The 26,180-nt window shown below is 39.0% G+C and overlaps 1 protein-coding gene across 4 annotated transcripts in view; it reads left to right on the top strand.

The window, feature by feature from the left end:
- The first annotated feature begins 1,374 nt into the window (after positions 1 to 1,374).
- LOC122798334 (protein spire homolog 1-like) overlaps positions 1,375 to 26,180 on the top strand; it is an 893,363-nt gene continuing 868,557 nt past the window's right edge. For all 4 annotated transcript variants that reach the window (XM_044067180.1, XM_044067179.1, XM_044067177.1 and 1 more), the window contains exon 1: positions 1,375 to 1,537. In XM_044067180.1, coding sequence (XP_043923115.1) covers positions 1,394 to 1,537 — 144 coding nt within the window. In that variant the 5' untranslated portion in view covers positions 1,375 to 1,393. The remainder of the gene's footprint in view (positions 1,538 to 26,180) is intronic.

The following is a 26,180-nucleotide window of genomic DNA, read 5'->3' as shown; positions in this document are numbered from 1 at the left end:
AACTGAATTTTAAAACCCATATTTTAGCCTTTAGCTTGTAGTAGTAGAAACCAGCATTTAGTAGTTAGAATAGTTTTGATACTAGTCTGAGTGACCTTTAATGAACAGTGGCATTGGGGATTTTCTTACATTATGTAGATAGGATTAAGCCCTTCTTTTAGTTAGGAAATTTGCTGATGAGATTCCTGATGTAGGGAAACTGTTAGGTTATTTACATGCTGGGACCCTTCTTGCAAATTGATGCAGTCTACTCGTACTTGAATTCTGTGTGAGGAAGTCAGTTAGATCAGTATTGTCAACTAAATTTAAAAGGTTTTAAATAGAGTAAATTGTAGGCTTCTGTTTCTTTTTTTCTTCTCTGTCTTTGCTGCTTGTTAATTTTGGTAAGCTTCTGTAAGATGGAAAAGTATTTCTTGTTTACTGCATGTGATTGAGTTGGTGCCCTCTTCAGGCTTTTCCTCTTAAAACTGTTATTTTTATACCCTGAGTATCCATCAGGATCTGCGTAAAACAGTTATCAGGTTCTGCAAGCTTCCATAATATACGTGTTATATTTTGTTTGACTCATTATTTTATTTTTATTTTTTCATTTACCCTTTATTGACTAGGTTGGTTCCACTAAGCCTTTAGCTGTTTATCAGGGGGGACCTGTGGCAGTATTCATACTGACTAGAGCAAATTTAGCAAGCACACTAGGAAACTTTCCCTGTTTTCAATAAATGCAGCAGGTGAGACCTTGGTTTAACATCTCATCCAGTTATCTAACATAACCATCTTGAGACAATTTATTATCTTCTGAGAAAGTAATCCACCCTGTTACTTGGAAGTTACTGATTAATGAAAGAGCAGGCTGAAAATACTGCTGTGGTTACATAAATGTTGGGAGGGTGGCCTAATGGTTAAGGTGTTTGCCTTATAAACACAAGGTGCAGAGTTTGAGTCTCAAAAGGGATAATTGGCTAGGCTTAATGTGGCTCGCATGTGCAGTTAGCCTAGTACTAATCTATGAACCTATGTCTGGGAATAAGGATTCCAGCTTCATCTGTACATACATGGTCTAATGAACAGAACTTTATCAGACTTGCAGTATTTATGTTTGTAGTCATGCTGGTATGGCTTTGAAATTAGTATACTATGTCTAATGCTTTTCATTTCTGCTTCACCTCTCCATTACCTTTATTTAATACTAACATATTGCAAGTACAGTTGATGCTTTTACAAGTTCAGCTTATTTGCCTTCAGAAGTTAACTGCACAGTGCAGGGCAGTACATGTATAATGCACATTTCGGTTTCCTGCCTTAGAGCATTTATGCTGTTAAAGTTGTTATATTGCATTTGTATATACATAACCAACTGAACCTTTGTCTCTAGGCCCAGCTGTGGACACAGGTGATGCAGGATTTGAGAGATGGAGTGAAACTGAAGAAGGTACAAGAACGCCAGTACAACCCTTTGCCTATTGAATATGAGCTTACCCCATATGAGATGCTAATGGATGACATTCGATCAAAGCGCTACACACTTAAGAAGGTTATGGTGAGTATTTTTAAATAGAATGATAACTCATGCAATTCTGCACATGTTTACAGTCATCTGATATGGTATGTGTTTCATAAACAAGTATTTAGACTATATTCCCACTCCACCCCATCATGGTCTAGCAAAATTGTAACTTAAAACGATGATTATCACCACCAAAGCCACTTTTGGGAACTTCAAAGTGGCTTCTATAAATCTGGAAATCCTAGCCCCCCCCCAAAAAAAATACTCCATCTCTTTAAGGCATACAGGATCTTTTCATCCAATCTTTGCAGGGCAGGAGACGTTGCCACAAGCATAGTACCTATTACTGTTAAGGAGCTGACTATATTATTAATACTTGCATGTTTCTTCCTGGCCGCAGTGGTGTAGCGGTTAGCATTGTCGCCTCACAACAAGAGGTTCTCCCATTCGATTCTTGGCTGGAGCGCCTTCTTTGTGGAGTCTGCATGCCCTCCCCGAGGTCGAGTGACATATAAAGACATGCAGGTAGGTGCTTGCATGAATGGGTGTGCCTTCTTTGAAGGTTTGGTGTCAGGCTGCCAACTCAGCACCATAAACAAAATCCACTGCCAATCAGCTGTGGCGACCCCTAACCGGGGAAAGCCAAAAGATATATTACGTACATGTTTTTTCCTAAACATTTTGGAAACAAATTTGCATAGGGTATTCTCACATGATAGTTTGCCAGAAACGTTTACTACAACAGAACCTCACTTTTTGCAGTGTTCTACTCTTAAATTTAGGATACTTTGTTTTTTGAAAACCATTCACTGGCATATTTTTGGTTAAACGTTTAAAATAATTTGTGGATTATATGGGCAGATAATTTATCAAACAGACGATGAAATGGATAAACGTGCCAAAAACCACCAAAATTATAACATATAGGCACTGGGAAAGGACTCCTCTTCTTCCAAACCAACACTAAAACAGTTTATTGAAGGAATTCTAAAACCAATACAAACAAAAAAACACTTCAAACACACATAAGCGCTTAATGTTATCACTGCGTTTTCGTCCTTTATCCAGACTTCTTCAGATGCAAACATACCCGTAATACTGCCTCTTTTTTATATTATATTTAGATCAGAACCACCAATGCAAATACAAATCAATATTACTTTAATTATAAATATTGTAATCTTTAAAACTGTATTTAAATTTTTTTTGTTATAAAAACTGAAGAGCCATCATCTAATTCTGCCATTGAATGCCCCTGTAACCCCCTTTTCCAGTTATTGTACTTGTCCCTTGCTCTTTATCTTCTCCAACCTTCGGAGAAGAGGGTATTCTAAAGGGTCATTAAGGTTATGTGCTGGTCTTTTCTCATGCAAGTTTCTACTGTCCAGTCTGTCATACTGTTGATCATTACCATTATCATGCTTTTTCTCTATCTTCTATTCTCCCATTCCATGAATTAGTTTCTCTTGCACCAGTTTTAAAATTGAGAGCAGCTAAATTATAACAAAAATGAATAAAAAAAATGTTAGCAACTAGATGGAGCTATAGGATTAGTTTTTTAATAGTAGGCTTAATATAAGAAAGTCTAGGGTAAGATGTTTGCTCTATATTTATTTGTTTTATATATTTACTTTAATAATCTGATACTTTGAATACATTGGAAGTTTTAATCAACATTAAATGAATGGTACATTGTATCTATTTAAGGAAAAGGGGATTTTTTTATAAGTGCTGTGATTTTATGTTTTAATGTTTAATTCACAACAAGATTTGTATTGTCATTAGTGGTTCTGATCTAAGTATGGTATAAAAGAGAGGAAGTATTATGGGTATGCTTGCATCTGAAGAAGTCTGGATAAAGGATGAAAACGCGGTGATAACATTGTGTTTGTGTGTTTGAAGTGTTTTTTATTTGTGTCGGTTTTACCGTTCTTCAATAAATTGTTTTAGTGTCGGTTTGGAAAAAGTGAAGTCATTCTTACTGCCTATACATTACAGATAATTTATCACTAATTTATAAAGGATTTTTAATGCATTTATTCCACAGTTTGTATGAAAAGATCATCTTTTCCTTTGGATTCTGTTGACATCAGCTTATAAATATGCCATCAGAACATGGAAGTGTACATATGCATATCTTTTACAGAGTACCTTTATTTGCTTTGTCATAATTATTCCTGAGAAATATACAAAGTGATTAAGGCATCAATTTAAATGGGCAAACTTTCAATACTAGCCTATATTAGCTTATTTAGTAAGTTGGTACATTCCTGATTGAGTTATGTAGTTGAATCTGACACTCCGTATGCATACAATGAATCAGATAGCTGGGTGCACTGACAGTCCTTGCAAGTGCAATTCTTGCATATCTTATTTTGGGCTGTTTTTCCTTTTAGGCTGTGTGAGTACTTATTTCCCTTAATAAGTAGCAACAGCTTGCATAATTGATTGTATGAAATACAGTGTGTTTTTGTATTACATCAATCTGACTGGGACAGTGTATTATTAATAATTTTACAAATAACTCTTTATATGAATGTTTGTTTGCTCCTACCTATTCCACTGTCTTCCCTGCTTTCCTTTATCTTCTCTGTTATTTTAAATTTAATTAAAATGTTTAAAAAATGCTTGTGTTGAGAAAGACCTCCAATGGGGTAATAATGACTAGATATAGTGCCCCAAACTTTACAGTGTGGGTTGGTATTAGTTTTATTTTAATGTCTAGTCATTAGGAGATGATGGCTGGGTTTCCCAAGCATGCTCTTTACCCAGCTTTGGTGTTTGCTAGTTTTTACTTTGTAGGTATATGTACTGCATAAGAAGGGAAGTTGTTCAACCAAAATCTAGTTGCAGCAAGTAAGTAAGCATACTGTATGCATTGTATGTTGATGTACTTCCAGATTTCATAGTTCTGCAGAACAGGAGAGAAGATTGGTAATTTGTCATACAATACATTTGCACTGGAAGCATGCATGAATGGTTTTGCTCTGTTTAGGTACTACCCAACATGTTATACCACATTTTATACCACACTGCAGTAGATGAGAACATTCCTATAAGCTGCTGAAGTCATAAGTTATAAATGCTCTAACTACATTCAGCATTAAACAACCACTTGTACAACTGGAGGACTAAGTTTCAGGGCTGTTAACTCCATTGTTACTTTTATGCATATGTTTGAGTAGCTAAATACTACAATCTGATTTTGCAGGCCTTCCACATTAAACATATGGTGGAATTTCATCTTCATATGTCCTTTGTACTACAGCATAGCTAGAATGTTTTTATTTTGACTCTTGGGCCACAGTTGTCTTCTGCTTTCACATGTGATGTCACACCCAGCTTGCCTGTTAGTCCTAATACTTGACCTAGGAAAATTCAAGATAGATGTTTAAAATGCCATGTCTCTCCGTGTGTTATGTGATCTGTCGAAAAACCACATTGTCGAAACCCATATGGTCAACAATGCAGTTAATCGAAAAACTGACATAAATTCACACACCACCTGTCAACAACACAAGCAGTATTTTTTGTGAGTATGCCCCCTTCACCTCCCTGTACCTGCTTCTAATTATTTATACCAACTTTGAGATCACACTATGGTGGTGGAAAGGGCAAATTCCCTGATCCCTACCATATTGCAATCTCAGTCAGAACAGTTCAATGTACCAAACTGTTAACTATATGGGTTTCAATAATTTTGTCCTTTGGACAATTAACATAGACCCTTTTGTTCTTGTATCGCTAGCTTTGACCCTTTCCAGCTCTGCTTGTAATGATTGGGAAAGGAGCTCTGTCTAAAACATTGCTGTATTTGCCATTATTAAGAGAGACTTGAGGACTACAAAAAAATCCTCTGAGATGGTAACTATGAAGTGTAACATGTGCATTAACATGCTACTCACATTCCCATGTGAGTAACAGTGTGATAGGAGACAGTAGAGGAGTTAGAGGCAAGACATTGATTTAAACGTCTTTCTACAGATCTTTTTTTGTGGGGTCCTGACATGAGCAGCAAGCTGCCTTTCATGTAGAGGAGTTGACCCTTCACATCCATCATGGGCAGTGATAAGAGGAAAAGGTACACCTCCTGCAACCACATTAAAGAGTGTATGCTCATATCTGTGCAATCCATCTGTGAGCATCAAGAGAGTAATTACAGTGGCCATCTTGTGTGGGGCAGTAACACACACACAAGCAGAGGCTTTACGGTTGCACTTGAACTGAAGAGCTTTCCTAAACCACTTACTAAAGTGTGTAAAACTAAGTTAAAGATGAGAAGATTCCTGTGAGCCTTCAGTGTACAAGTCCCAGTGACAAGAGCAGCTTTTCATTTTCATGACTGGTAAGGAGTTTGCCTTTGTAATGGGTGGATAAGAGGTTGTTCTCCTTTGCTGCCTTGAGACTTGGGTCCCTTACTTTTCTTTCTTACCTCTTCTGGTTTCTGCCTTCCTTGGGGCCAGACTTTGGAAAAGATGGCAGCCCTCTCAGTCTAGCATTGAGGCAGCTCAGGGAAAAGACAGTTGCTATGGGTTTTGTGGGTGTGTTTCATATACATCATTGTAACTCTGACTGTTCTGATGCTGTGGTTGTGATAGCAGGCTCAGGAATTTGTCTGTGTAAAATGGTTTGACTGGCACTATCCTTTAAGCACCAGCTTATTCCGAATGCCCTCTTCTAGTTGTAGGAATCTGTTTTAGGACCACTGTTTAATATAGCCAATAATGGCATGCATATCAACATTAAAAATGCCCCAGTTGCTCAGTATGCAGATGATTCTTCTTTATACTAAGCTAACAATCTACTGATATTTCAAACCGTCACTCAGTAGTCATAAACATAGAGTTAAACAATGGATAACAAATTCCCGGTTACTCCTAAACACCAAAATAATGAACTAATTCTTTCTGCCCTAAATCCACCCAAAAGCAGTGGGAGAATTTCAAAGTCACCTCCTCGCAGAACAACAATACAGAGCAAATCACCCACATTAAACTACTAGGGGGTCATGTTAGAGAACAACTTGAAATATGACAGGCATGTAGATAATTCATACACAAAACAAATAGGAAGTTAGAAATTTTATATCAATCCAAATCTTAATAGAACAAACAAGGACAGCAGCAAGCGAAACATTTCTAATCCCTGGCCTTCAGTATGCCTTGTAAATGCTAACTAACTTACAGAAAGTTCAGTTGTGTAGCAAAACTGCAAAATGTGTTTCAGATCATACTCAGTACACATTGCTGCCTGGCACTGCAAAAACATAATTGATTAGAGCTCAAAAATACTCACACATCTGCAGCTCAAATAATTCATACATACCTGTAGAAGCCTAACCAATATCCAGCAATGAAGAACCTAATCAAAAGGTATAAACAAACAAGGACATTACAATCCATGTATCAAAACCAAGCATTCACACTTAAACAAAAGGTGCAGCATTGTGTTATCTGTTTGACACCATGCTAACATAAAACATCTCTCTAAAAATTTGAAAAATTACCTTTTAACCTCCTGTTACTGTTTATATATAAATCAATGACCCAAACTCAGCTTATGGTCTTACCTTTTACTCCCGAGTTAAATTATATTTGTCATTAAACAGAAGTAACCTCCTTTTGCAACTCTAACAACTACAAATATTTGTCTCTTACCAGCTGTTTGTCTAGCGTAAAAATACGCTGTAGTAGTACTTAAGAAATCCACTTTGTCTCCTTAATACATACATGCTTTAACTGCCTCAACAAGTCTTCAAAGTATTAATCAGTAATCAATCTGAAAATAGTTGTAAGCTCTATGTGCATGTGTGTTTATGTACATATATGTAATTTCACTGCATATTTGTATTTAAAATGTAGAAATTATTACTTCTTTGTGTAATCTTTGACAGCAGATGTTTGCTTATGGACCGAGTGTCTTCAGTTGTCCAGCGATCTAGTTTCCACCAGGGAATTTTTCATGCATGAAGCATTTACTTCCACTCCTCAGGGCTGTGGAATTGTGGTGAAATACTATGACCGTGTCTTGACTATTGCAGCTCACTTTACCTGAGACTACCAAACATGGAGCTTGAATTATTACAGAATTCTGCAGCCTGGTTGCTTACTGGTACTTCACATTATCCTGATGCTGTGGAACTTGCACTAGTTCCCAAAAAAAAAAAGCATTTCTCGATTTTCCTTTAACGTTCTCACACTGGTTTATTTACTCCTGTAAAATGTTGAGTTCTCCTTATCTGAAAGAAGTCTTGGTCTCTTACAGCCCCTATAGAGTTCTGTGTTACTTTTATGTGGAATTGTTACTAGATTCTCAGAGTAAACTTAGAGCACCTTGGTGTGCATGCCTTTTGTCACTGTTAACATTTTAAATCCATTTTTACTAAACACATTAGGAAAACAGAAGTTGAGACAGACTCCCACACTTGCCGGCTTTAAAATGTCATTTAAGTCAGACATTTAAGTCTACTCTTTGACTTTTTTAAGCATAATCATTTTTCGTTTATATTGTTTTTGAATTGTCTGCTTGCAGTGTTTTGTTTTTATTGTAACAGTGATTACCATTGTAATACTTGTGAATTTGAAGCCTGGCAGCCATTGAAATTAGCAAAGTACAAAGTTAGCCTCAAACAAAAACAAACAAAACGTTTTATTAGACAGCACCCCACTAAACCAAAACACAGCAAAGTACGCTAAATATTCAGTACACGTATTGAACAAGGTCTTTTGAAGACCCTATTCATTTAGAATAGCTAAAGCCGCGGCAGAGTTTTCCACTGTATGCTGTACACAGCAACCTAGCCTATATATATATATATATATATATATATATATATATATATATATATATATTGTACCACATTTCTCATGGAAACACTCTCTTGTTACTGTGCTCCAAAAAATAGTTCTGCAACCCTTCTAAAAATTAACAAATATCTACCCTTCCTACATTAGCCAAGGTACTAGAAAAAGTGCCTCAACAAGCAGAGTAGTAGCTGGACAAATATGGCATGCTAGCAAAACAATGTGGGTTCATAGCCATAAGTATGTGTAACAATATTAATGGCTTCTGACAAATTCCATATACTCTAATGTAGGAGTGTACTAATAGATATAGTTTTCTTATTTAAAATTACTAAAACATTTGACGTGTTTAACCAGTGTACCTTAGCTGAAACAATGCTTTTCATAGTCTTTTTCTGAAAGTTCTGTAGCTATTTCCAGAACTGCCTTAGCAGCAAGACTTGCAGAGTAAAAATAGAAAACTTTCTCTACACCATTCGTAGGAAGGCTGTGTTCTGGGGCCCTTTCTTTTTCTGTATTTGTTGTTGAATTGCCAGCACTTAAAAGGAATTTCAACATATTGCTGCTTGTATGTGACAGCTGGTACCAGTCTGCATGTCCTGCAACATTTCTGATAACTTAGGATGGCGGAGTAGGCTGTATAATGCAGTCATTACAATGTCAACGACTAAATATTTATATTGTCAAGACCAAACACATCATTGAAGAAAAAAAAAAAAGAATGTCAGACTTCCCAGATGGAAAAACAGTGCAACATTAGTATTCTTTTTTTCATTCAAAAACTGCTTTTCAATTTAAACTATGGTATGGAAAGTGTCTATTTTTCTATCAGAAGGCTTGCATAGTAATAAAGGGAGTTTGCATTCTTCAGGTGGAATATGGTTCTTTCTACCAGTCTTCATGTCATCATCGACCTGTATCCATAGAGGTAGTAAGGAACAAGCTGGGGTGTTTTATTTGTTAGTCACCATAAGAAGGAGCACTCCTGCCAAGTACTGCAAAAGGCAAATAATGTGCTGATTAAAGAACAAGCTGATTGGACATTGTGTGCCCTACTTAAACTGGGACATCAGGCAATACCATATTACTTTAGTTAACAGTCGTCATAAGAGAAAATTCCACTACATTCTAAGATCAGGGCAGAGAAATGCAGCAAACTACCTCATTCTCAGAACCAGAATAAACAAATAACAGCATTCCTTCATTTCAGCACCTTTGACTGTAGAGGTATTGCCACAAAGAATCAAACTGCAAGAAGAATTGTTAACGTTTTAAATTAATTTTTACTAAACACATTAGGAAAACATTCTAACTAAATGCCTTAAGTAAAAAGGTCTTCTTGCAAGTGTGTAAATCATCCACAAGTGCATTATTGGTATAAAATAACTACCAGTGTCATTAAACATAAATAGAGCAGTAGTTTATATTGGTTGGTAACACATTAGGAAAACATTCCAAATAAATGCCTTAAGTAAAAAGGTCTTCTTGCAAGTGTAGAAATAATCCACAAGTGCATTATTGGTATAAAATAACTACCAGTGTCATTAAACATAAAGAACAGTAGTTGATATTGGTTGGTAACACAAACCTTTGGTTTTATACCATTTAAAATCCTTGCACACATTCATGGGTATATACTAGGCTAATGAACTCCTGGGCCTTTATAAGCCTAGCCATGCAACCTAACGCAGTTGTGTACCATTATCACTGGGATTTATTAGTAGGGGCACGTTAGTTAGGAAGTTTCTAGAGGTTATGTTGGGTAGGGCATGTTAGTTTGGACATTGTCTGCTTCTGTCAAATACATAGGAGCCAGACATGGGGTGATTTTTCAGATTTCCCATCCGTTGGACAAAGGGTGTGCTTAAATAGGGTTAGCGATGGACTCTGGACTGTTCCAGAGCATGGAGATCCTCTGAGACCCACATCTGTCTTATCATATGTCTTATTTATATCACAGGCAACATTTAAATCCTTTGATGTAGTGGTCCTGATGTTTCTTGTTTTGCAGATTTGCAAAAGGTCCATTAGAGCTGGATCCAAGGATGCCTTATATTCCAGGCTTAGATCGCCTGTCAGTAACCTGTAGGAGACCAAGTATTGAGACAGGACTTGAAGGTGATCAATACAGGGCAATGTGTTTATACCCATATACATGCTGAAGGGGACATTATACTTCATGATGGATCTGATAAGGACTGACTAAAGTGCCACTATGACTTTCTTGGACCTGACCGCTGTGCTTTTAATTATAAGATGGGTTACATAGAATGATTATCTTACTGCCTTGGCCACATGTTGGTCAAAGGCCAGGTTACTGAATACATATGTTCCCAGATCCTTGACTACGAGGACAACTCTTAGAGGTGTCTTATCATTGGAGTAATTAGCCTGGGTAGCAGTTTTCTCAAAAGGCACTATATTACATTTTTTGGCATTGTGTTTTAATCTGTGACTTTGGCACCAGTCATTTGTCTGTGTTAGACCTTCTTGTAAGATGTTTGTTTCATGGGGGAGTGTATGATGGCACCCAATTTGCAGTCATCTGCGAACTTGGTCAACCATAGGCCCTTGACATTAGCCTTTACCTTCAAGAAGTAGATGCCAAATAGGAGTGTCACAGCAAGGAAATCTGAAGTACCCCTCTGGTGATATCACTAATCCTGACTTCCTGTCTCTGAGTCAGCTGGCAGTCCAATGAGTTATGTAGGGGTTTATTCCCCATTTGGTGAGTTGTCAACTATCCCGAGTGGGGTATTATGTTGACATCTTCGCAAGATCCAGGTAGGGGGTATGCACCATTTTCCCCTCATATATTGCCTAGGTGACCTTCTTGAAGAAGTCCACCAGGTTTAGTAGGCATGACCTTACCCTGACAAAGCCAAACTGGGTTGGGTCCAGTGTCTCAAGGTTGCCACAGAGGCAGGTTTCTATAATTTCTAAATATGTACAGTTATGTTGCATTAACACCATGTGACATTAACTTGGAAAAGCCATCCATTTACTGACTTTAGATTGAATCATGTATAACATGCTCAAAAACCTAAAATAATACCATGACCATCATATGAACATTTCATCATGCATGTTCTCTCTCGGCTCTCCAGTGACTGGGTTTTGTATTGAACTACTGTATGTTTTTCAGAAAGTACTGTTGGTTAGTTATCCACTGTGTGGTGCTATATTGAATTTGTACTATGCTGTACATTTATAATGTATCCTTATAGTATATGTGTATGGTTTTGTATTGAACTATTGTATATTTTTCAGAATGGTACTGTCTTAGTTCTCCACTGTATGGTGCTCTACTGAATTTGAATTAGGTTGCTCATTTGTAATGTATCCTTATAGTATATGTAATTGTTTGTCACATATTGTACTATATGTACTGTGTAATACTTGTACTATGTTTATGGAGCTTTCCTCCCCGGGCCTCCATTGAAAATGGGCTCACCTTGGCCCATTGGACTATCCCAGTAAACAAATGCAAATAAGTAAATAAAGAAATGTTCAAAGATGATGCAGTATACTTATTTGTGAGACCTTTTAACCTAAACGTGTGCTAGGGTTGCCACCTTTCGTTGTGGCTAAAACCGGAGAAAGGCCACATCCCCTCAAATCACTCATAACCCCACCCATTTTGTGATGTCACCGTGACACCAGCAGACAGGAACGCCCTCTTTTTCCTTTCCTGTTGCCTGCTATTAGCCAATTTACTAGACTTTTCCGTAAAAAAGCATAGTAAATCAGCCAATTTAACAAACTCCGATAGTCTGTTTCCTTTTTGAAACTGAATACCGGAGTTTCTACAGTGTTTTCCAGACTACTAGAGAATAAATATGATTTCCGAACAGTCTGAAAAAAAAAAAAAAAAAACGGTTAGGTGGCAACCCTAACATGTGCGCTGCCTATAACAGAGACAGAAATACTAGTTTGTGTGTCCCCTAGACCAGGTGGCACACTAGAGAGTAATGAATTCTATTACTTGCTTATGTATGATCCATCCCACCTTTTCTTTTGTATTTTCCATTTCAGTTTCTTCCTTCGTTTAAAGTTTCCTGCTTCATTATTTAACTGCTATGCTGTAAAAGACTGTATATCACTGAAGATATATAGGCAATTTTGAAATAACTAGAGTTGTAAATCTAGTGTGTATTGCAGTGTTGGACATGCATATCAGTCTGCTTTTGTATAATGCTGATAACATTGCTGTGCCCCCCACCTCACGCGTGCACACACACATCATAAAAGTCGTGGCTAAAAGTAGTAGATCAGAAACAGCTAATATACTGTATGGGCAAACACATTAATAAATGAATGCTGTTGTAGACTGATGTGAAAAAGGATTTTTTTAAATAAATGTGAACTAACTGGCACCAACATATCAAGAAAATGTTAGTTATTTTAATGCTTCATAGACAAAGGATGCATTCAGTGCAGTATAAAAGCAATTGTGAACTTCATTTATTGTTTGCTAATTCCTCCATGCAGTCATCTAGCATTGCAACTCTCTGTGCTTCAGAACTGTTTGTGCAGAATAAGCTGCAGTTGAGCTAGAAAGACTATTCTGTTTGCTTTTAACACATGGGTGCGTCAAGGTAGGATTAGATACTATAAAATAATGGCCACTGAGTTGTTGGCAGGAGGTAGTTTGTATCTTGTTGCATTTAACTGAAGTTGTACTCTGGCAACTGTATTTTTGTTTTTTTTTTCTTTTTAGATACTTTTTTTCAGGATGTAAGATAAACTGATGTCTTTAGATTTAAGAAATGAAATTTCTGGATAAGCTGGTTTCTTTGTTGTCCATTATTAAATCAGTTGTAAACTGTTTAAATCCATGATCAGCAGTTTCCATGTTTTTATTATTCTTGTTGCATGGTTACAAACCACTACACTGTGGCAAGTGTCAGTATTGTCTGGGAATGTATTCCAAACACAACCAGAAGCTCAGCAGACTACACATCATCCTCTTGGCATGATACCCATTCTTGCGTAATGGCATAATTTCTTGAGTAGGTAGCTGAATGTAAAAGCTTGTATTTCATTGACTGAAAGTCCTCATAGTACATCAGACCACTGATTTTTATGAAGTTGGTGGACTTTATGTAACAGCAGCTTGTCAATGATTAATTGTATTCATAGCAGTTTTCCTTCCTTTCATCAATGGTGGCTGGTGACTTAAAAGCAAGGAAGCACTGCTAGAAACAGGCTAATGGGGGTGGGGCTGTATTTCGGTAGTTTGATTGTTTAACTGTAATGAAACACCAGAAGGTGCTAGTTACTTTCATCCATAGACTGCCTCATTTCCTACCCAGTATAACCACCAGTGACTGCGCACAACTCAGATATACAAGTGTGATCAAGTAAACAATAATAGTAATAATAATGGCCACAGAAATGCATTCCTTGTTCAGTATGAAGGTATTATCACTGCCAAGCCAGATAAATGTTTAATTGTGATCAAAGGATACCGGTGTCGATCAGTTTCATCCTTAGATTGCCTCATGCACACCAATTGCTGACACTTTATTGATGCTGTATCCCTCAGATGTCTGGTTCTGATCAAATGCATAAGTAAAAGGGGTTCCTATCAGATGACCGAAGATGCATTTTGTCAAATGCGTCTTGTTCGAACTTGAAATGTCAAAATGCCAAAATGATGAAGCTGCATATAAGCGAATTCTTTCCCTGAGAAAGAAGTCGCTTGGCCGCTTCCATCACTTTGCCATTTTTGGCACTGTAGTGCGATCTCGCAGTTGGTATATTTAAGTACGAGGGTGTGGGAGCTGTGGCGGGTGAAGCCCCCCCCCACTTTATGCAATGTTTTAATGTCTTTTTTTTTTTTGGGAACAGCGATATTTTTCCATGAGAAAAAAATCACTGTTCTGGTTGTTCGATGTCTTGTGAATTCGAACTTTAGAGTTCGATATAACAGCGTTCAATCATTTGATTGTTCGTTGTTATAATATAGACCCAGTAAAAGCACCATAATATATTTCAGGTTATTGCTGTCAGACATCCATAGTAGATCCTACTATAACCCCACACATCATAGAGATGTGGCCACTACTTGCAATCACTTTAATGTGTACTCCTCAAATGTCTGATTGTGATCAAATGAATAAATAGCCATTTTAATACATTTTAGCCTTTTGTTGGCAGACATACACAGTGCAACCCACTGCAAACCCACTTGTGCATACATATACAAGTCCACAAAGAGGTGCTCATCAGTTACAGCCACTTTGATTGTGTACACCTGATCAGTCAGAATGTGATCAAATGAATGAAGATATACATATGCACCCTTGCATGTGTAAAATGTGCACAAACATGCAGGCAGACAAGAGGTGCCCACCAAATGCAGCCACTTTGTTGACTCTGTACACTTGTGATCAAATGAATGATTAAAAGTATGAATAATAACTACACTAATATGTTTCAGGTCATTGCTACAGGATACATGCAGTGAAGCCCATTACGACATGCATGCATTTGCACACTCACCCACCAGTTACTTATACTTATTGGCTGTGCATACAGACATCTGATTATAATCAAATGAGTAAATGACCACAGTAATATATCCTAGCTTATTGCTGCCAGATGCATACAGTGCAGCTCACTGTAATCCTCCCATGCATATTTGAACACAGACACACACACACAGCTATACTTGACCAATTACAGATCAGTGGGTATATCTTAGATGTCTGATTGCAATCAAGTGAAAGAATAAATACATAAATAATAGTATTGTGTACATGAGAAGTAGGCTGCATGGTAGTTTGTGCCCTTGAAATGTGAAGTTGACTTTTTTTTTTTAAATAAAGCAAATGTAAATATGATTTTTCTGACATTTTCTCATTTAGGGGATGCAACCCAGAAGCCAGTACCTCAAGCAACCCCACCCCACTAGTGTGACGCAAGGTTGCTATTTGAGAATTCTACAGAACTATACATTACCCCTAACAAGAATAACTGGGCTCATACCATAGATAATTTAAGTGGACTCACTGCATGGAATAAAGCATTTAGGAGCTGCCTCTGTCCATTAGCAATACAGGGGGCAGTCTTGAGGTGCATTTTTCTGTTTGCCATCCATAGATCTAAGCTGCACTTGAATGTGGACCAGGATGAACTTTATGTGAATGGGTAATCTGTTCCACAGCAGCAGTATCGTCTGCGAGCTATACCTGTTCTTCTAAACTGTTCTGTTGCTGCAGAAGAGACTTAGATCCCTAGACTGAGTATTTTTGATGCTATTTGACTTGCTGATGTGTAATAAATCCATCATTAATAGGTTGGAGGACACCTTGTATGCCAGACACAGGTCACCTCTTAGTAGTCTGTAGAATACAGAGTATATTGACATGGCTTTGAGTCATAAATGGCTTATTACATGCCGAGACATGGGTGCCATGAAATTTGCTTGAAAGGTGAATGTAGGTATCCTTGTCAAGAATACGCAATAAAAGGATATGATTGGTGACCCCATTGTAATTTGTAGTGCATAGAGCTGTATCCCCTCCATGTACTACCAGTTACAGGAAAAAGGTAGGAGTGCAAAGTGTTTTACCTGCTTTGAATGCCAGTAAAGCAGTAATCTCTGTCAAACGTACAGCAACCCACCTCTCAGTTTCTTTGCTTACAAAAATGCTAGACCAATCCAAAAATAATGGATCAAAATCAGAGACTTTTTTTAAACATTGCACTTATTCACTTACAGAGTCAATAGAACAACACATTTTGCATTAATATGCATTTTCTGAACAATAAGAAGACTTAAACTGTCTAGCTTTACTGACTGGCCATAGTCCTCAGAACTCAGAAGATCAAAGCATTTGTGAGGGACAGTGCCAAATATTGAGACAAAGTCAGGGAAGGTGTAGAGTATGGACAGCAGGCAGAAACCAAGCTGTTTTGTCTTCTGCCACTGTTCTTTACCAGCTGACACTGTCCATTGTTAATCTGTATTACATGACCTGATTGTAACAGACCTTATGTTGGTGCACAACAATCGTTACTAACCACCCCCCCCCCCCAACTGCTGTTACAGCTATTGCCTTTTCTTTAATTTCATTAATGTGGTATCCTGAAAAGATTTGTAACAGCCTCAGAATTTTCCACAACACCGAAATGTCCTTTTTCTGGTTTTATCAGGTAGAAAATAATAACATCTGCAGATAGAGCCAGCCTTTCATGACTAACATACCAGCTGTATCATTGAATATCTGAATCTGTTTCCTTTGCCAGTGCTTCTAAATATAGTACAAATAACAAAGGGGAAGGAAGACACCCCTGCCTGGTTCATCTACAAACAGAAATTATCAGATAGGAACCCACCCACTTTAATTTTCACCTCTGATCTTTCATATAGCTTCCTAATCAACCTTAAAATTTTATCAGAAAATGCAAATGCTTCCATTGCCCTGCTCATAAATTCCCAGCATACTACGTTAAATGCTTTCTCTACATCAAGACCCACCAGTGGTATTTTCTTACATTCAGCTTCCCTCTAGATCATCAGTGTTCTGTTAATGATGTTAAATGTTTGCCTCTCTTCCACAAAACCACATTATCAGTTTTGGCATCCATTTGCCATTCTTTTAGCCATTGTAGACGTAAACACTTTATAATCATGGTTTAGGATTGAAATGGACCTGTATGAAGCTGGATCTGATGAGTCTTTACCCTTTTTAAGTATTACAGTCACCAACGCTTTCTTCCAGGATGTTGGTGCTTCTCCTTCTCTTAAAATGTTGTTAAGCAAAACCTTCCAGATCTTTCAGTTTTTTCCCTCCTAGCTTCCAAGCTTCCACAGGAATACTGTGCATTCCTGGGAACTTTCTTGTGGACTGGTTATATATCACCATTTTTTTCTCATCTCCTCCTATCCTGTTAGTAATTGAGCCTGATCGACCTCTAACCTTGGCATATTTAATTTTTCTGTAAACATTTCCATTTGTACCTTTTCTTGATTTCCATATTTTGTCTGCTCTCTACAGACTTTCATAAAATTTACAAAATGTTTCTAGTGCCTCTACAGGATTTCTTATGTTCTTTGTTATAGGCTCCCTAAGCTTGGCGAGAACCCTTTCTACTTTTTGTTGTGCTAAAAGTTTTTATACTCTGGCATTATCAAAAAAAAAAAAAAAAACAGTTGCTTAACAGCAATCTTTTTAAACTCATACATATTATCGCGGCAATCCTTCATATGTGGTGATGTCCTTTTCATTCTACCTCACAAATGGGGTTTGGATCCAATCCTCAGATCAACACGGTTGCATACATTAGAATTTGGATCCAACTCACGAGCTGCTCCCTCTACCCATAATGCCATATTCTGTCTCAATTACTTCAGATCTCATTTGCCGCCATCGTGGTTAGACGCAGGTTCCGCTCTTGACCTAGTAAAGTTGATTTTTTTATATATAACTGTATTATATATATTTATATCTATCTGTGTATATATTTATTTATTTATTATTTTCTTCTACTTAAACATCCTTTTTCATCTTTTCTTTACTCCCTTTTAGTTTTTGCTGGGCATTGGGTACTAGTATTTTTCTTTTCTACTGTCTGCTTGGGTTCCTGTCAGAAGAATGAAGACGCATTATGTTGAATTGAACTGTAAATGTCGAAAATGCAAAATGACGAAGCAGCTTTTAAGCGAATTCTTTCCCTGGGAAAGAAGTCGCTTGGCCGCTTCTATCACTTTGCCATTTTCGGCACTGTAGTGCGATCTTGGAGTTGGTATATTTAAGTAGGGAGTGTGTGGGTGCCAGCCCCCCACATGGGGGGCCAGTTAAAATAGTGTTTTGGGGAACAGCAAATTTTTTCCCTGGGAAAAAATTTGCTGTTCTGGCTGTTCGCTCTTTTTTGTTTTGGTTCTTTTGTGGTCGATATAACAGCGTTCGATCTTTTGATCATTCGCTGTTATAACATAGACCCTATCTCCTTTTTTCTCGTACTTTGGTAGTTCTTTCCTTTATACCATTGTTGGTATATTTCCTTCTTTACCGTTTCAGGTAAATCTTTAATACCATTGTTGGTATTCTCCTTTATTCTCTGTAACCCCCCCTCCCCCAAAAAGTCTCTCTCTTGAATTTTTCTTTCCTCAAGTTATGTTGCTTATCTGGTATGTCAGAAAAATTGACTGAGTTTAAAAAAATGCATTTCTTGTGGGCATAAGATCCCAATTCAGATGCCCACAAGAAGTGCGTTTACTGCTTAGGACCAAACCATCTCAGTACCGCCTATATAATATGCTCGAGCTTTAGCTGACCAGAGAAATAAGCTAATTCTTAAAGGACTGCTACCAGCTTCTTCTAGAGCTCAAACCCATTGTAAGTCAGCTAAGTTAGTTTCTTTGGAAACAAAGGAGGTTTTCTCCAAAATGCCCTAGGGCTTCCTCAGGGCCATTGGAGAAGATACAAAAAATTTCAGATCCAGCTTCCTCAGATCCTAAGTCTGGAAGTCTTCCTTCGGATTCTATACAGTACTCTGATCTGATAGCATCGTGTCCAGTCGTGATCTCTCCATTCCCCTCTACTTCATCAGATCCCAAGCCATCGGGTCCAAGAGCTAGTTCTTCCAACAAGAACCTTACACCAGAATATACAGTTAAGTCTGTATCTCCCTCCTTACTAGTTCAGCTCTTCCAAACACTGAAGAAACATTCCACAGAGTTTTCCAGGAGTTTGGCAGAGACAGATATGGATAGGATGATGCGGTAATTTCTCAGGGCTCAGATCAAGTTAGGGCTCCTGCCAACTCTGATCCCTCCTGGATCCATAAGTGCACCTACAAAGTCCATACTGTCTCCCCCTAAGATCCGACCCATGGTTTCAGAGTCCCAAGATCCAAGAACCACAAGAAGTTCAGTGTCAGGTATGAGGAAAGTTTCTTCCTCATCTCCATTGGTCTCCCTGACTGGTTCTGCTCTGATACCTTTGGATTAGAGCAGCTCTCAAAGTTGAGATTTCGACACCAGATCCGTGGGGTTGGGCTCTGCTCAGATTCTCCCCTTGAAGCTCAGATCCAGGGCTGGCCTCGACCTACCTTCTTCAGAGGCGTTGGCTCAGAGGATAGAGGAAAGCATTTCCGTGGTCCTTCTGCTTTCATGGTGGTACAAATTCTTTTTCTCTGCACAGAAAACCATTGTCTCTTGTCTCAGATCCTACCCCTCTCCCCTCTTTGGCTCTGAGCCCATCAGATCTATTCCACAGGGACAGCCAGTTCCAGGAGGTCTACAAGACAGTTCCCCCTAGATGAATTTCCTCTCTTTTCCAACACCTTCCCTGAACATACTTGTGACAATGTGAGGTATTGCCCGCTATGCTAGGAGGAGTAGAGCAGTGGATGTGTAAGATATACCAGCATAGCTAGCTGGAGTTTTGTAAAGAATTATGCCATTTCTATATCAAACTGATTTGTACAGGTGCTTGTGTTGAAAATGTATTTGTAAAGTTGTAAAGTATTTGTAAAGTTGCTTGTGTTAAAAAATGTACCAACAGTGGGTTCTGCTGGACAGAAAAAGAAGTATACATGTATGTCGGACTGTATGGTAATTATTGAGATAAATACATTGCAACAGGAGATACTGGAAGAGAAGAGGTTAATCTCAGTCCAGCTAACTTTGAAAAATAGTTTGAAATTAAATTACTTGGTATAAGCCATAAAGATTGTATCTCACAGATCTCAATGCAGCCAGAGACAAAAAGTATGTACTAGGACGCCTTGTGTATTGTGCTTGGGGTTAAACTGATCCCTCAGAAGAGGGACGTGTAATAGGAGACACATCGGCGATGGAGTCTCTCACAGAAGATGATTTTGATGAGAGAGAGGGATTCTCCAGATCGCCAACTGATGACATCTCCTTTGGAGATATTCTTGAGATCCTCAAACAGAAACATGGTTGGTCTTCCCAATGTTCTTCTCCTGGAGAATTATTGTTTCTGGAGGCTTTTGTTTCTGGACCATCTATGTCTTTGGTGGCCACCCCCCTCCTCTGATGGATGAAATGACACCCCCCCCCCGTTCAAAATGTTGTACCTCCCTTCTGATAGACACCATTGAAGCAAAGGTGTCCCAGTTGATGCTATGGTGGTGGTGGTGGCAGCAACCAAAAGTTCTTTTGTACATCTGCCAGAGGGTCCAGAGCAGACAGCAAGTGTTCACCTCGGCTACCTTTGAGCTGAGATCTCTTAATGTTTTGGCACATTTTACTAGGCTGCACAGCGATTTGATGAAGGAGTTATCAAATACGCTATCAGAGTCCATTTGTGCTGGGGATTTCAAAAAGGCTTCCTCTCAACTGGCCATTGTGCTGTTCTTTTCAAACTCTTCGATGAGGTTGATCTCCCATACAGCGGTACCTCACGAGCAGCCAATTCAAGGATAGCCATAAGAAGACATGCCTGGATGTGGCTATATGATCTTGCAGAGCCCTTCAAGACATCCTTTATTAATGCCCCATTTGATGGCACTTCCTTGTTCGGACCATCAGTCAAGGACATGCTTACCCACAGCAAACAAGAAGAAAAGACACTTCCGTGGGAATCAAGTTTTCTACCCTCAGTGACCCTTCTCAAGAAACCATTGAGGTGGCAAGATGTGGTTCCGTAAGTCTCAGGGACCTTTCTGTGATTCACAAGGGTAGAATTCCTCCAGAGGCAGAGGAGGAAGCTTTAACAGTAAACGTTACCCTAGAGGCAGAGGGGCCCTGCAGGACCAGGATTTTAGAGAGACTTTTTCACATAGGCTCTATCAATGCTTCTGAAGTGCTACTCAACTGTTCATCTCTGGCCGATTCTCTTTGCACCTAGACAGATCTCTCAAAAGATTCTTGGGTGCTAAGAATAATATCCGGTGGTGACTACATACCATTTTCCCTTCCTCCTCAAAGGAAGAAACTTTGTGACATTCCACCCAGTCAATGGAAAGGTACAGCACAAGGAATCCAAAAGCTGCTAGAGAAAAGAATCATCCAGAAGGTCCCACTTGACCAGATAGGATTTGGAACTTACTCACGCTTCTTTTTACTGCCAGTGAGAACAGGAGACATCAGACCCATTTTGGATCTAAGCGAGCTGAATCAGTGTGTAAAGAATACAAAGTTCCAAAGTTCCAGTCCATCCTGCCTTTTCTGCACAAGGACAATTGGATGTGCTCCATAGATCTCATGGATGTGTACTATCGCATAAAAATAATAGACAGGTGATCCAGGAGATAGCTACACTTTTGGCTGGGAGCCAGTTATTACCAATTCAGAGCTGGGCCCTTTGGACTCGCCACAGCCTCTAGGGTGTTTACCTAATGCATGGCAGTAGTAGCAGCTCACTTGAGGTTCAGCAGATTCCAGGTGTTTCCATCTCTAGACTATTGGTTTCTCACCTCCCTATCCAAGCAACAACTTCAACTTCTACAAGCCAGGGACTATTTGCTGCAGATATGGTATCTCTATAAATTTTACCAAATTAAAATTAGTCTTTGTATAGAGCCTGGATTTCATAGGGACTTTTTTTTGAGTACTACAACTCGGGTAGCTTTCTTATCACTACCACATTAAGTCCTTGAGACCTCAAGTTCAGACTATGCTTTCTCAACCTTCTCCAGCAAGATTAGTGCTGCAAGCTCTGGGGTCGATGGCAGCTGCCATACTACTGGTTCCAGTAGCTCTTCTTTATGTGACTTCTTCAATGGACCTTGGCTGCTCAATGGTCCATTCTTTGTCAACCCCTATACTTTCCTATAAAACTCGCACCAATTTGCAAACATCATATTCATTGGTGGATTCAGTCTGACAGTCTTTTTCTGGGAAGACCATTCATTCTTCCGCCCCCAATTGCCACAGTGACCACCAACATTTCCCAACTGGGATGGGCGGCATTTCTTGGGAAGGACAGTCCAAGGCATGTAGTCCCCTCTAGAGACCAATTTGCATATCAGTGTCCTAGAGATGAGAGCAGTCCTTCTAGCATTGCAGGCCTTTCAAGATGCTCTCCCTCTGCTGACTATTGCAGTTCAGGTGGACAACATGTCAGTAGTCTGGTATATCAACAAGCAAGGAGGAACCCAATTTTACCCCCTGTGCAGAGAGGCCATGAAGGTTTGAGAATGGGCAATCTCATCAGACCGCTTTCTTTCTGTGACACACATCCAGGGAAAAAACAATGTTCTATCAGACAAAACTTAAGTAGATCCATTCTGATTACTCATGAGTGGTCTCTCAATCAGTCCGTAGCAAGTATGATTTTCAGACGTTGTGGCCAACCTTTTTCCCACCCCCCTCAATAAATGCAGCAAGTAGTTCCCTCTGACCACGTCTGTGAGGGAGCCACCAAGGGATGCCCTAATTCATGATGGGCTCCAGGATCTCCTTTATGCCTACCCTCCTCTTTCCCTGATTCCGAAATTCTTACAAAACCAAATAAGCTGAAGAGCCCAGTCATCCTCATTGCCCCTTCTGGCCTCTGCAAGTATGGTTCCCCTTCCTACGGTCTCACTTCTTATATCCTCCATGGATACTGGAGGCTGCTCAGGATCTCATATCCCATCCATCAGGAATTCAGCATCCCAACCTCTTTGCCCTCAAGCTAACCACATGATTTTTCCACTGCCAGTAACAGTTACAGCCCAGGCTTTCTTCCCCAGTTCGCAATATTATTTTGGCCTCCCAGAAAGCTTCTACCAAGAAAGTCTACTGATGCAAATGGTAAAGATTTTCTATTTGGGATTCTAGCCAAAATATTGACCCTTTTTCAGTCCCAGCTTCAACCGTTCTTTTTCTAACGACTCTTTTTAAAGAAGGGGCAAGTTTTTCAACAGTTAAACTTCAGTTGGCAGCAATTTCACATTTCCATTCAGGAAATAAATTTATTTTAGTCTGTCGTCTTCAAGATTGTGTAAAGAGTTTGTGAAGGGGATTTTTCTTCAGACCCCCAATAAGACCATTCCCCTCCTTGGGACCTTGCTGTGGTCTTTCAAGTATTAACTCAGAAGCCCTTTGAACCATCTGACAAATGTGATTTGAAATTTCTTTCATGGAAAACTGTCGATTTGATGTCAATTTTCAATCTGTCCTCAACCTGTGGGTTCATATCTGATCCCTTGGATTCATCTTGGCCATTGCAATAGCTCATGGTAACCAAAAAACTCTCAAGCATCTCCCTTACCCATAATGTACCCTTACTAAGTACCTTAGATCTTGTTTGCCTCTATTTGCGTTAGATGTGGTGACCAGTTGCTCTCGAGCAGATAAGTGTATGTAATTGAATTTAAAACTTCTTTTCCCTTCTAAATAGTTTTTATTAGGTTTCTCTTTTTATCTTTCTAACTTTAGCTTATATCCCTTACGTAGCGACTGCTTTCTTGCTGATATTTCCCTTTTCTTTTCATACAAAAAAAACTCAGAATACTATCATTGGTATTTCTTCCCTTTACATTTAGTGTATTCCCCTATTACCATTGTTGGTATCACCCCCCCCCTTTTTTTTACTTCCTTTTCTCTCTCAAAAAAAAAATCTATTCTGTCTTTTTAACTTGAACCTTTCTATTCTTAACCTTTTGTCTAACTTGTTCTCTCCTCAGTATGGCAAATAAAGAAAAAGGGCCAGCTGTCTTTAAAAATGTGGAAAATGTGGGAGAAAAATGCCTTATTCCAGTTCACATACATTGTGTGTGTGTATTGTTTTGGACTCCACTGTCTCCAGGAAGATTGCTGTATATGCCACGCATTCAACCATACTGATCAAATACAAAAATGAATTGATTTTTCAAGGTGTTCTTCCATCAGCATTCAGTGATGCATTATCTGGGGAGTCTATGTTAAATAACTGAATGCTTAAAAAAGCGAACGATGATCTATTGAACCCATGTAAGCAAAAGGGAAAAAATCGCTGTTCCACAAAAAAAAAAATTAAAAAAAATTAAAATATTACATAAAGTGGGGGGCTTTGCCCCCCACACCCCCTACTTAAATATACCAACTGCAAGATCGCACTTCAGTGACGAAAATGGCAAAGTAGCAAAAGAGGCCAAGTGATTTCTTTCCCAGGGAAAGAATTCACTTATATGCTGTTTCGCTATTTTGCCTTTTCGTGCTTTCAAGTTTGATCAAGACACATTCGAAAGAATGCATCTTTGATCATTTAATAGGAACCCTTATCTTCAACTTCCCCTCTGATCTAGCTCTTCCTCTCCTTCTTCTAACACTTCTGAAAAATCAAAGAAGAGGCTTCTGCCAAACTTCTCTGTCGGCTCGGTCAGTTAAAAACCTAAGGTTGTAGGATCCAAAAAGATTAGTTGTGTAAAATCTTACTGTAAAGTTAAATGACTTTCTGTACTGCTGTTGCAGTATTCTTTACATGAGGGAGATTGCCTGCCAAGCAACCCAATATTGGCCAGTATACAAAAGTCTTTAGTGACTAGGGTGCATGGTACATCGCACTTAGGCTAGTGGAAGTAGGCCATAAAAGCAACGTACGCATACACCATCCTCAGAACTTCTTTGCCACCAGACAGAACACATCTTCCATATGTGCGGTCTGCTTGCCGAAGAATTTTCAGTTTCAGTGTCTCAGATAAGTTCCCCATTGGGAATCCTTTTTATACTCTTTGGTTGTGTATAGGGTTTAATGTCATCCAAGAAGGGCAAATGCCAATGTGGACATCAGATTCCACATAAGGAAAACCGCCAACAGTGCCTTTACTGTCTTGGGCCTACGCACGACCATAAGGCTTGCCGAATTTGCCAATCCTTTGTTCCCGAAACTTTAAGAAGTAGGCTGAATTCTTTTTCCATCTATTTAGAAAACCAGCAGTTGAAATTTCTCGCTCAAGGGGTGGAGGGTCCCTCTGGGATGGAGGCCAAGCCATTAGTGAAGCGGAAAGCCAGGAAACCTAGGCCGAAAGCTTTGACTGCACCTCCAGTGCCAGATGTCTCTCCAGATACAATCACTAATCTGGAGATATGATCAGGACCATCATCTGATCCACAGGCCGGACACATAACCGAGGTCACATTGGAGCAGGATATCTGCACATCCTTGGAGGTACTGCAGACATCAAGTATGGATGTCCAAGGGGAACCCAGACTCATTATTACTGAAGGCCATAAGGGGATCCTGACCATTTTAGTTAGGGAGGAAGTGTACCCGGACATAATCGAGTGTATGCCTATGTCTAGCCCACCATCACTCATAGAGTTGATATTCCTAGCAAAAAGAAACAAAAGTTTAAACATCAAATCACAAACCACAAACAACTCTGCACACGAAAGAAATACAAAACCACTGGCACAGATTCACCAACATGTTTTTCCACCATCTGATCCTCAGAAGGATTGACCAACTTTCTCACAGAACATTTTTAATGCTCTCACGTCCATTAGACCCCATCTAAGGGTTACTGTAGCTACCTCTCCCAGGACTGCTTCACCTCAAAAGAGGGTCAGGGAAGAAACCTATTCAGAAGTGGAACAATCTTCTGATGATGAGTCACAAGCCTACTCAACACAGATCCCCTCCCCACTAGATTCCTCAGATGAATAGTCTAATGGGGCTGATTCTACAGCAAATTACATTTTTCTTAGGGACGCCTTGACCAAGATGCAGGAATATTTCAAGTGGGAATGCACTGAAATGGCAGATGTTCAAAAATGCTACTATGACCTACTGCTGTTTGACACCCCCAGTTACTCAGCTGTCCCCCTGTATCTTTCCTGCATTCTTTGATGCATTTGCATCTTGAAGCAAAACTCCAGATTCACAGCCTCCAGCACCCAAAAAAAACAGATTTTATAAGGTGCCTGCAAACTGCAAGTTTTTATTCAAATCACCCTTGGCTGACCCATCCAGTCATCAATGTGG

This window comes from Protopterus annectens, chromosome 3.part1, assembly GCF_019279795.1.
Source record: "Protopterus annectens isolate FY-2018-M chromosome 3.part1, PAN1.0, whole genome shotgun sequence".
NCBI classification, from domain to species: Eukaryota; Metazoa; Chordata; order Ceratodontiformes; family Protopteridae; genus Protopterus; species Protopterus annectens.
The sequence above is the reverse complement of the archived record's forward strand: the minus strand, read 5'-3'. Positions and strand labels throughout refer to the sequence as shown.